At 47.7% G+C, this 13,080-nt stretch overlaps 1 protein-coding gene across 5 annotated transcripts in view; it reads right to left on the reverse strand.

Annotated features, from left to right (window-relative positions):
* Positions 1-21: 21 nt before the first annotated feature.
* Positions 22-13,080, reverse strand: part of cep112 (centrosomal protein 112) — a 70,405-nt gene continuing 57,346 nt past the window's right edge. For 3 of the 5 annotated variants that reach the window (XM_029159070.3, XM_029159075.3, XM_029159068.3), the window contains 4 exons: positions 6,685-6,774; positions 1,435-1,536; positions 579-643; positions 265-411 (listed from right to left, as the gene is read on the reverse strand). In XM_029159070.3, the coding sequence (XP_029014903.2) occupies positions 321-411; positions 579-643; positions 1,435-1,536; positions 6,685-6,774 (348 nt within the window). In that variant the 3' untranslated portion in view covers positions 265-320. The other 2 variants (XM_029159071.3, XM_029159074.3) reach the window with 2 other exon arrangements.

Below are 13,080 nucleotides of genomic sequence, written 5' to 3' on the forward strand. Positions count from 1 at the left end.
AAAAACAGAGAAAACAGAAAAAACAATGAAGGCTTTTATTTAAAAATGTGCATTTTGGTATAAAATGAAATATCAGTGACATTACTTTTCAGTTAATGGTATCAAAAAGACTGGAGCACATTGAAATGTTACAAGAGGCAAAAAACAAATGAAAGTCAAAGATGACGAAGCAGTGACAGGCAGCGGCGCTCGTATCGGTGTGAGCACCTCAGTCTTCGTGTCCCGTTGGGCAGTCGGGCGGTTTTCCTGTGGTGGACCTGGATGTAAACAGCTGGGTTATTCCAGAGGTAACTAATAGAAGAATCCAAAGAACTAACAATTTACTGACTGCTTTTTTTTAATTTATGTTGTCTAATCTCTTTATGAGGCCTCACACAAGTGCATATGTTTCGCTGATTTTCATAATATGAACTGAGGGAAGAGAGGAAAATCAAATCTTCAGCACTTGAAGCTGTCACGGCCACTGATACTTCACATACACAGAGTACACGCTTTGTACCGAGGCTCCAACCTCCACACGAGCTTCGACCTGGCACGCATGCACATAGTTCCTATACAGTCTAAACAATCACGCTAACCTCCCGCTGCGAGCGGCATCCAGGTCTTCCTGTAGCAAAGAGGCTCTCTTCTGGAGGAAGGTAACCTGCAACACAGGCACACAATGAAAACTGGAGCGCTGGCAAAGCTTCTGAATGCGCACACTGTTAATACGGCGCCACCAGAAGGAGGGAGGCAGGACACCAGCGAGCCAGGATGCAGAAACAGGAAGTGGAAAAGGTACGATGGCTTTGGGTCAATTGTGCTTTTGGACCGAGGGGTTTAAGTTAAGTAGGGGAAAGTGGAAGAAAGGCCTGGTTGTTGAGTCCAGGGGTCAGAACAGCAGGGGTTGGGGGTCAGAAGCTTAGGGCAGAGGGGTTAAGCCACAGAGGGACAGAGGGAAGATTATGAACCAGGTTAGTTAAAGTTAGGACGGCGTGAGAGAAGGCTGCAATATTCATCTATTTGGCTATTTGGAGTTTATTTAAGATTTGTCTTCAGCTAAAAGGAAAATACCCCCCCCCCCCCCAACATTTCCTCGTCATCGGGAGCCTGGCAGAATAATCACAGCTCCTAAGGAGCGGGTATTGTTGTGGGACTCGCATACTGGAGCCGAGGTTACATTCCTTTCTGTGGGGGAAGCCTCAGCAAAGTTCTAGCATTTCAGCTGGCGCATCGCAGCAGTGAAGCCCTATCAGAATGTGGTTGGATGAAAAACCCTGAACTCGCCTTTTCCCTTCTCAAACAAATTGCACCCGAAATGACTGGAATTACGCTGCTGCAGCTTTTATGCGCCGCGTAAACTCGGGTGAACTTGATTATTACACAGTCGGGGGGCCCGCGACGAGCGCGTTGTTCCCGCCCTCCGCGTCTGATGTGCGCGCGATAAGAGGTTACCTGAGCTTTCAGCGAGGTGATGGTGTCCTCCAGTTCCTGTCTGACTTCAGCAGGCATCAAACCTTTGATCTTCTCCTCGTACACCTGATGCACCGCAGTCACCTGAAAACAGACGTACAGAACAAAAGAGTGAATATGGACCTTATTTAGCATTCAATCAGGCCTTCAATATGACACTATGACAATAGCAGACTACATCTGTGTCTGCATTCACCTGCTCCATCATCACATCAATCTGTTGATGTTATTGTTTCCCAATTATATGCATGAACCTGCTCTGCATTTCCCCTTTACACCTCACAGCTGCTTCACATCTCCACAGGGGGTCCAAAGCAAGACATGGCTTCCTACCCCCCCCCACTGGTAGCTGCAGACTACAGCCAGGCCTGACATAATGCCATTTACGGGCCTGACGCAGCTGGGTTTGGACAAGGACAGGACCACGGTGGAGGGCAGAGGACATCAAACGCAGCAGCGGCCCCATAGCGCGCCGGGCTGCTAACGCCACTAGAGGAGGACCGGAGGAAGTCTGTCTGGGGCTAAATTACACTGCACTAAACCAGAGTCTGATTATAGAAGTTAAAAAGGGTTTGGTTAGCACAACCCCCCATAACCCACAGACACACATGAATGCACACACACACACATACACATACATACACACAGACTCACACACGAGGCTCCTGCATTATAAAAGCATTTACAACATTTTGAAAAAAAGGTTTGCTGAATCAATTAATTTAGAGCTTGGTGAATAGTTTAACAGGAATCCGCGGGGGCTGCGAGGGGCAACGGGTTTCCACCACATAATCCAAGGTGTAACCAGGGGAGAGTCTGAGCATTTCAACCAACCACAATGTGTTTTACAGACCCACGGTCCGGCTAGCGCTCAGAATATCCCCACGCCCCCTCACCGCTCGGCGGTCCGGCCTTTCAAGTGAAGGGAGCGTGAATAAGGTGAGGGGGAGGGAAAAAGATTGGTTTTCCTAAAATAATTTTCCTGTTGTGGATTTAACTGATTGTTCTGGCTTTGACTAATTAATCTTCCTGGGCACAATGAAAGGGATTGGGAAGCACTTCAAAGCAGCCCCAGTATAAATGATCCCAACATGAAGCAGCTCACTTTGTCTCGGCGCAGTGTGCAGTAGATTAGCCTGCCACAACTTGGCCAACGCTTCACGCTCCTCCCGTCATATTTATTTTGCAGCATCCAGTCGATATCAGTGGGTTCAGGGTCCATCGGTTTAAGTTAAACATGTACGCTTGTTCATGTGTCGTGACGTAGCTGATAATAATTTGATACGGACGACTGGGAGAAATGGCTTTTGGGAGCTACGGGAGTGCGGATTTTCAAAATGTCTATCTATAGCAGCTTCTGTAGTCATAACAAAATGGCAAGCCAAGACAAAACACACGCCGCTACCTCAGACCGAAGCAATAAACAATGGTTGAATAAACACACCCCTTACCAACCACTCTGAATATAAGTCTTAGATTCTTCAAAAGCCAAACTGCTTAGTTTTGCATTCTTGGTCCGTGTATGGGGCCGTGGACGCAGCAATGAGAGATGCACTCCGCCTAAATTACAAGCTCTCTGTGGCAGCGCTGTCTCCATTTTCATTCCCATACATTAGAGTGGGCAAGGCCGGAGCGGCGCATTCACCGGGACTCGCAGGGAGCCAGAGGGATGACTGCGTAATGTACAGAGAGCAGTGGGGCTCATCGAAGCGGACCCGCCATGATAAAAAACCCACTTCTAGACGGACTAGAGCCGACGTCTCCGCCATCCGTCCTATCGGCTTCATGGCTGAGCAGCCAGTCTGACCGATGGTGTAATGTACACGCAGCCTTAAATCTACAGCACCCGCAGGCAAATAATCCTGATCTGCCAGCGCTGCACTGTAGCAGAGCAAAGCATATGCAATCACATCCTCCCAGCGCGCCTAACTACAGCTTAGCCATAGTTTACTATGCAATGTGTGGGGGTGGAGGCAGCAGCTTCACTTTTTTTTTTTTTTTTAAAAGAGCACCTCTGTTGTGGAAACATACGCGCGGCTAAACAGAAACAGAAAGCGCAGACAAGGACAGCGAAAGTAGCAATTCACATCTCAGACTTCATTGTTCTTCTGCGGTGCTTAAATTCAAAACAGGCGCATCTCTCAAACTCCCTAAAGATGTCTGACTCATTCCCTGAGAGACGCCTTTCCTCCAGCCCTGCATCTTCTCGCCTCCTTCCAGGTCTTCAAGCTTTATTTTCCTCCCGTCAGATGCACGCTTCTCATCTCCCAGCATCTTTCTTACGCAGCCAGGGCGTGTTTGCCTCTCTGACAGGTGGCAGGAGCCACGTCACAGCGGGAACAAAGGAACCTTCACTGTTGGGACAGATGTTGGCGCCTTTTGAACAATATTGTTGATCAAACCGTCCATGAGGTTTCGGTCATTGATGGTCTCCAGATGAGAGCGAGCGGGAAAGACAAGAAAAGATGGGAAACACGGGGAAAAGAGTGTTTCACAATTTCCCAGAGCAATAAAACAGGACTTTGACTTTACAGGGAAAAAAAAATCTGGTCTCATCTCCAAAGCTCTTTTAAAAGACATTGTTTGCTCGTGATGAAGCATGATTCTCCAGTTTGAAGACTGCAAGGAGAGAGCGGCACTCATTTTCCCCTCCTAGTCATCTTAAAATGACAACATTTCATCTATATATAGTCCTCAGATTGTGATTTTGACTTTCCCCTGCGTTTGGTACCGTCGCGTGGCGTGGTTTTTGACAGCTGCCAGCAGAAAGGAACAAGCCCTCAACGCTTTCAATGTTCAAATGAAGTTTGTCACATCGTTGGGAGGCTTGATGTATGCTAATGAAGTTGGGGTGTGTGTGTACAGGCGTGCGTGGGCTGGGTTGTGGGGTTGGGGGATGAGTAGCTGCTGGAAAGACATTTTTTGATGTACCCCCTTGTTCCAGAGTGACAAAAACCTTGTCAGGAACAAGGGGGTACATCAAAAACGATGCCACTCACAAAGTTTGCACCTCCACATCCGCTAAGTTGGCACTCAGACAGTTCACGAAGGAGCGATTCAAATTCAAAAACGCTTTGCTGCAGGAGGGGGGGGGGGGGGGGGGGGGGGGGGGGGGGGGGGTAGAGGCAGGAGGAGATTAGAAGTGGCTACAGATCTTAGTGGAGTTGTTAGAAGTATGGGATGGATTGGTAGCTGCTGATGTAATGCGCCTCAACAAAAACAGCACAGAGGAAAACGACTGAGCCTACAGAAGTTAAGTTCAACTCCTCTGCATTTTTACGTCTGCATCAAGCCTGAAAACAAGTACAGGGATGATTTATTTTTCATTTCACCCAGCTCCAAATTTGCAGAAGGAGACGTCTCCAAAACTTGTACAGTTCGCTGATCCCACTGTATCATTATGTATTTATACAAATAGCTGTACTCCTCGCCGTTGCGCTGCTCTCTTCAAGGAGACGCGAACCACACACTGAGCTGCTGATCTGCCATTTTTGAGCGAGGGAGCCTATAAGGGCCCCGCAAGTGTACGGCAATCAACATCTGCCAGAAGTCTGGGGCAGAAAGGTTGATTTAGCATGTGTGGAATCAGATTACAAAGACACATCTTGGCAGGGAAACTAGGGCAACATCAGTCTGAGAGCGGAGGCCCTTAGGTTTATTATTACTAACAATGCAAATAACAATGAAGATGTACATAATGATGTACACTTTGCAAACAGTCAATGCGAGTCGATGATGTGAACGCGGTGCCAGAACGCTGCACGAGCTTTGCTCCGACATCGTGAATCTGCTTCTGTCAATTCATAGAAATGAACAATAGTTTGTGACTGCAAGAACAACCAAACAGAGACACCATCAGATTAAATAAAAGCCTTTTTGTCTTATGGGGCTTTCACTCGTACTCTATCACGGCTCCCTTCCTGTTGGTGCCGTCTCTGCCAGCTTCGTCAGAACAAAATAATCTGTGATGAATTAGACAAAAGTGTTTATGGCAGAGAACCGAGAACTGCTAAGTGTGTGAAATTGGTACCAAATGCTCGGTCAGATTCTGAGTCTTGTTTACTCATTCTTTGTTTCAACATATTGTGGTTTACTGTAGGTCTAAATGTTGCAGATTTTTTAACAGTTTCATTGATTCCTTTAGAGAAATGACGTAGCTGCCTTGTCAATGCACTGAGGCAACTGTGGGTTCAGCGTTTGCCCAAGGATGTTTAATGTGTGAACAGAATGATCCAAGTACAGAATCACACAGCCCATAGCTGTTACAATCATTAAATGCTGCTTCTTGATGTCCACAACAAACAAGGTTTGGAATGTTGTTAAGGATTTGACAAATGATCTGAGTTTGTGTCACTTGCCCTTAGTTTCTTTGCATTCACAGCTGGGCGCTCCACAAAGCTTGTGGAGTAGTCATCACTTGATCATGGATCACATAGTAAACAACATGAAGAAAAAAAAAACAAACAACCTCAGAACTACAGAGCTGAAAATAAAACCCAAATCCAAAAAGATCTCAAGTGACAGCAGGCGGGATCATGGGTCGGCTCTTTTTAGTGCAGCGCCCGTGGAACTGGGTCAGTGACCAACAAGCTCCTAAAAACCACCGAAGCCTTCCTGCAGATTTATGATAGCCAGACACTGAGGTGTGTGAAGTGTGTACAAGGGTCAGTAGGCGGATCAGAGAGGACATAAGAGACCCGAATGCTTTTGGTGAACATACCAGCGCACAAAGAACAGCCTCCTGTACGAGCACGGCCATTAGCGCTTTCTTCTCCGTGTGTGTCAAGGTCAAAACAGGGCTTGATTACAGGGCATTCTACAGAGCCATGGGGAGTGTGTGTGTGTGTGTGTGTGTGCATTCAGAGCTTTCCTCTGAACACAGGCACTGGTGGCATTCCTGGCCCTAGGCACTAGCTTATGAAGCCAAATCTCAAGGAATTTGGGAAATGTGCGTAGGGGCATATCTGTGCCTCTGACACGGGGATGAGGGATGATACAGCGATGAAGAAAAGGTGGACAGAAGCAATGCTGCGGCGTGGGGTCAGTGGCAAAGGAGGAACAACAACACCTGAGGAGGGAGGAAATAATTAATAAGTCCTGAAGAGGTGGACTGTGTTGAAAGGAATGAGGCTTGGAAATGCTACTGCTGGACAGAGAGAGAGAGAGACGCCATGATGAGAGTGAGGAGCAAACTGACTTTAAGGACGACAGGTCACAAAGGCGCTGCGTTACCTTGGCCTCGTTCTCCAGCTCTTTGCTGAGCAGCTTCTTCTCTGAGCCGTGCAGCTGCCTCTGCAGACTCGCCACCTTTTCCTGCAGAGCCTGGGGGCAGGGGGAGACACAGCGAGGAAGAGGAGAAGCAAGGCAACGTGAGATCTTCGGCGCGAGACGTGCAACTGACACAAAGTGATATTCACTCATCTACAGTTTCATTCCGCACAGAGTCTGAATACGAGCGAGAAAGTTACCTGAAAAGTGCAGGCAAGAACACAAGAGAACGGAGAAAGTTAGAAAGAGGCGAGAGTGGAGGGACAGTGATGAGAGATGCAGCCTGTGATTAGTTCTCCTGTGTTAAAAGGTTAATAATAAAGCCATGACAGTAATTACAGGGAGCTGTGCTCATTAAGCCCAACTCATTTTGAGACAAGGACACAAAAAGAGTCACTTTCTAACTCGGGGAATTAGGAATATTTCTCTGCTTTTGTGAAGCTGCGTTGCTCCAGGATCATCATTTCTTCAGAAAAACAAGATATCCTGTGTCATTTATTGGATAAGAAGAGCTCTCAGGTGTCTTCCAATACCTGACATGCAAATGTAATCTGTTTTAACAATTATAAAATAAGACTGTGTGTGCATTCATATAAGCACGTGCATAAGCCAGCCTTTCCTTTCTGCCTGTAAGCGATAGCAGTGGAAGGTTCCTGCACACGACCAGAACCAGATGTTTCAAGCACACATGTGGACACTTCATCTTTGATTAGGAAAAGCGTTGAGCGGTGCCACATGCACACACGCACACACACACACGCCTTAGCATAATGGTACACACGTGCATTTACACTGGCCCTGCACACACACACACACACACACACACACACACACACACACACACACACACACACACACACACACACACACACACACACACACACACACACACACACACACACACACACACACACACACACACACACACACACACACACACACACCCCTGAACAAGTGTGCGGGGCACTGCTTAGCATCAATATCCTCTGTGTCGTCCCAGAGGAGGTGAGTGAACGGGCCAGGTGTCGACTCTCGGAGCTGAGGGAAACACAGTCCAGGTGATGGGCCTGATCTACAACCCACTCCACTGACATAAATCACACATTCTGTTGGCTGCGGGGCCACGATGAACTTCAGGGTAGCAAACTCTGAGAACTACCGGCTCCAAAAAAGCAAAGACACTGCTGAAACCTTTGTTGTGTAAAGATTATTGAAAGCAGCATCGCGAAGCTGAACGTTATGCTTGGTTTGTTTTATTCGCCTGAAACATCCAGCCACAGTAATTTAACAGCTACTCTGTGCAGGATCAATAACCGTTTTATAATGTGGCCCTCTGGAGACTCTGACTTTCCGATCAACACTTATTACCAGACCGTCATGACTGAGGCCCGTGATGAGGTCAGTCTCTGCTCTGCAGCATGAAAGGCAGCTGGTTTCTGGCATGTTGATTCTATTAATCAGGTTATTTCTTGGCCAGTCACGATCTTATTACAGCCCACATCTCCATCTAGTGCAACCCATTGCCTTCTATTTCATCATTACATTTTGTTTATTGGTGAATCAAAGGCTTAAAGACACTAGAAAAGGCATATTTTAGTGAAGCTGACACCATTTGCACACATTTACAGGCTGCAGCACTGAATGTGGGTGAGTTTGGCTCCGGTTTTGCAGTTTTGAAACCACACTTAAGAGTTTAAGGATGGGGAGTGTGTTATATTATGGTAGCACAAAAATGAACTGCACACAATCATTCTACTACTGGATGTCAAATACAGTACAGCACTTCCACACGCTTCCTAACCTTGACCCTAACTTCACCTTTATCCAGCACAGCGGACAAAAAAGATAAGAGGCGCTGACACAAAGCCCCCACCTCCTGTTTCAACTTCTGATTTCCTGCATTGTGACACAGCGTTTCTGCAACTACTCTTCTGGGAAGCAACGCTGACTAGCGGGCCCCAGTGGTGACGTGGTCCTCTCTTTCATGTGGCTTCTGTATCTGATGTGCTCAAAGTGACTTTGAGGGTAGACGTTTAACACGTGTAACCTCATTAATGGAGTATTATGGGATGATCGTGCTGATGAATTAAAGTGCTTTGTAAGTCAGAAAGGAAGTAAAAGAATATTCTGTTCCTAATCCAGTCTGACATGGTGGCTGTTTTTCTCCCAAGGGCTGTGTCTCTGCACACAGCAACACACAATCCTGAGATACACACAAATACAAGTTTGTGTTAATGGAACAAAAGGTAGACACATGTTGAACACCTGTTCAGCCCCTATGATACAATGTGAAGGTGAGTATGAGAAGTGCTGAAGATGCAGTGTGTACACACACACACACACACACACACACACACACACACACACACACACACACACACACACACACACACACACACACACACACACACACACACACACACACACTGGAAGCACGTGCAAACACTCTCCTACATGAAACGTGCTGCTTATTTCTACGGTATGGTGTCTGAAGGTGCAGGAATGGGGATCTTGCTAAAGTGTCTCCAGATGCTCTGGGTGATATGGTCTTTATCAGTCACACAGAGTTGGATCGCTGTGAACAGGCCAGGAAGAGGGGGAAATGAGATTTCCTTAGAGAGCGAGACTAAGAGAGGGGGTACGGAGAGAGAGGAGTGTAAAAAAGAAAAAAAAGGTAAACAAATTACAAAGCAAAAAGCCTGAGGAGATAAGATAAAAATGTGACAACATCAGAGAGAGGGAACGAAAAAAAAGATTAGTTCAGAGAGGTGAGAATGAACAACTGCAAGACACCGGGGGAGGGGGGGGGGGGGGGGGGGGGGGGGGGGGGGCGTGAAGGGGAGACAGACATGGCTGGAGTGAGAAAACAGGAGCGGACGGGTACCTGGGCTGCTCCGTCCCACAGTCGGCAGCTTCAATGCCTCTCTCTCCTCTCCATCAGCAACGAGCCGCTGCCTTTCATTCCAAACCTCAAGTCAAAGGCTTAAGCAAGGCACACGCACGCACGCACGCACGCACACCAGCGCCAACAAACACGGCGCTCAGAGCCATACGTGCAGGTACAGGCACGCATTAATATTAACAGCTAAAGTTCTGAAAACGTGAGCGCTACAGTCAAATGAATGTAATGTGTGATTCCAGCATTGTATGGGCGCGCGCGCACACACACACACACACACACACACACACACACACACACACACACACACACACACACACACACACACACACACACACACACACACACACACACACACACACACACAGGGCTGAGTCATCTTTCCTGGGTGGTCCTCCTGTGCAGATAAGGCAAGCACGTTTCCCTGGGGTGAAGTAAGAGTAACAGAGGGCAGGAAAAAAGCAAAGAAGAAAGAATGGAGGGAATGGTGGGAGGAGGAAAAAAGGCCAGGGGCTTTTTAAACTCGCTGTTTTGTTAGGAGCCGAGCTGCCCTTCATGTGCGGCGCTGCCTTCTATTTGCAGCGTGCTGTCAGAAGTTTCTCCCAAAGTCTGGATTAAAGAGATCCTCTAATGACACTGAGGCTGGACGACTTCAGACAGCAGTAAAAACCTCACACTGCACCGCCTCTAGCCAAGGACACACACACGCACACACACAACACACACACACACACACACACACACACACACACACACACACACACACACACACACACACACACACACACACACACACACACAAGCAAAAGGGTAAGAACACATACATACACAAGAGGCATGAAACACGGAGATGAACACGAGCGCAGACGCGGTACGTGGACACGCCAGCGCTGGCGAACAAGGCAACGTGTGCATGTATATCCACTGATCTAATAGTAAATAATAAAGGAGGTGCGAACCTCAAGGAGAGATGGACGGCCAGAGAGATGAGCACAGACTCGCTTTTATCTGCACTTTTATCAAAGGACTGTGGGAAAGGTAAAGAAGTGAGCGTCAGAGAGAAGCTGTAGGAGGAGGAGGCGAGAGGTCTCCTCCTGAGGTGTTAGAGAAGAGAAACTTTTGCTTTTGCTTTGCTCTCTGACTGCATGTAGGCATAAAAAGACACGCTTTAGCAAGTCGACCAGGACGGCCCCTCTGAAAGAAATCACTGCTACTGCTATGAATTGACTTGCTTTCAGCACTTTGATGCTTTTCCGCGGTTTCCCCAGTGCTGATTTCCAAGCTGAAGTGGGAAGACGGGGTGACGGCGGCGGACGGCGGCGCAGCTCCAGCGGAGCAGTTTTGTCGTCTATTGCAATATGCACGCGCGCCGGCGCCTTCCCGGGTTCTGATGAAAATAGTAAGACAATTGCCGCAGTAATGAAGACATGTTGCAACTGCGTTGTGCCCACGGGGGGAACACGCTGTTCTCGATCTTCCCGTCTGCCTCTTTCAGCTGCCGCGCGCTACGGCAGAAAGAGAATAGGAAGCAGCTCTCAAATATGCAGCATACGCCTGGCGTGTCTCTGTGTGGGCTTTAATACATATATTCTGTTTACCGAATAGTCTATAATTCATTGGACCTCGCGTTTATGTAAAGCTGAAAAGACGACTGCTAGTTGCTGGAATCACATTGTCTCCGTTCAGGAATGAATGTTCACGCGAGACAAGACAAAACAAACACGTCCCTGCAAATATGATGAACCAAATTGACACAAACACTTAGAATAAGCTGGTTGATATTAACATAATGATGTCTCACTTTGGGAATGAGAGTTCAGAATCTACACCGTCGAGATTGGATTTTGTTTTCTTTACTATTTTTGTCCCTGTGCCTGGGATCCTTCAAAACTGGGAAGCCCAACACATTATGCTGTCATGGTTTCTTTGTGCTTAACATTAGGCCCCGCGGTTTAATGAGCAATTTCCGTTTGTTGTCTGTGAATGAAGTACGGCCTCTATGAGCTGTTCCACTTCCCATGTTCCCATGTAGCATCCTGGAATGTTATCTGCCCCCTACTTCCACCTTCTCTGATATGCGGATCAAACGCTGCTGGGAAACTGACCACGGCCGGAAAAGTCATCAATCAGCCAACACCGGGCCGACATGTGGGGATGCACGCACACATGCAAACGTTAGCATGGGCCGAGAGGCAGACGGACGCTTCCACAAACACATCAACACACGCTCATCTGATGATCATCTTAGCTGTGGTTGAGCAACAAGTCCAGCGCTTAGTCAACTAAAGCTCAGAGTTATGAGTTATGGGAGTTAAATGGAGGCTGTGTGATACTGTGCAACCAGCACATTATATGCAGGAGGCCATTATTATTTACTGGACACAGCAAACAAAGGTCTGCACGGAGATACAGGCTGCACTGCTCATTCTCATCGTGACTGCTTTAACTCAGCTCAACATTTCAGGGAGTCTTTTCCTTTGTACTGATGTTGGAAAAATGTTTCTAAGCTCAACAAACTAGTGCGAAAGATGTTCTAGTGCCCACACACAGGAGAAGAAGAAAGTGACAGAAACACAGATGGCTTAACAAACTGCAGTAAACAAATGTGCCGTTGAAGGATGACACACAGAACACGGACATGTGTTGAAGGACGTGAAGAGACACAGAGCAGACGCACGCGCGCGCGCACACGCACACAAACACACACACACACACACACACACACACACACACACACACACACACACACACACACACACACACACACACACACACACACACACACACACGCGATTGAAGCAGCTCTTTGCCTCTGCAGCAGAGGGCACACAGCGCACCTGTTCTTGATCCACTGCTGCCATTCCTTCCCACAGGCAAAGTCATCCTTTCAACCCCCTCAGAAACTAATGCATATATAACTACAGACAAACTCCAGCTGCTACGACGAGCCCCTCGAACGCATGTGTGGCTGCGTGCGCGTCGTCCCTCGTTAGTAGTACGCAAACGAAACGGCGACGCGCCGGGATCACATGAGCTGCAGCGGAATTTGACAAAGAGACACACACCCCACTGTCAGGCACCTCATTCATGCACTCTCATCCTCAAACACAGAGGGATGATGGTCACTGTTGCATTATGTAATGTGTCTGCTGTCACTTCGCCTAGAGGACACGACAACAGGACCTGCTCTTTGACTCGCACTAGAAGTTACTGCTGGAAAGGCCGGGATCACAGGTGTGTGTCTCCTTCTGTGCACACACATTGTAGGTGAGTGCATGTGAGGGAATTGAACAACACTGAGTGATGCAGACAGGGGCACTAACTCAAAGCAGTGTGTGCAAGTTTGAGGGGACGTACAGATAAAGACTTAGTGAGGAGGAAATAAGACAGAGATGGTGTGTATAGGTACAGTCTCATACGTGTCTGTGTATGAGACTGACATGAAGTAAGTAGAAGCTCAG

Source organism: Betta splendens, chromosome 8 (assembly GCF_900634795.4).
Source record: "Betta splendens chromosome 8, fBetSpl5.4, whole genome shotgun sequence".
NCBI lineage: Eukaryota > Metazoa > Chordata > Actinopteri > Anabantiformes > Osphronemidae > Betta > Betta splendens.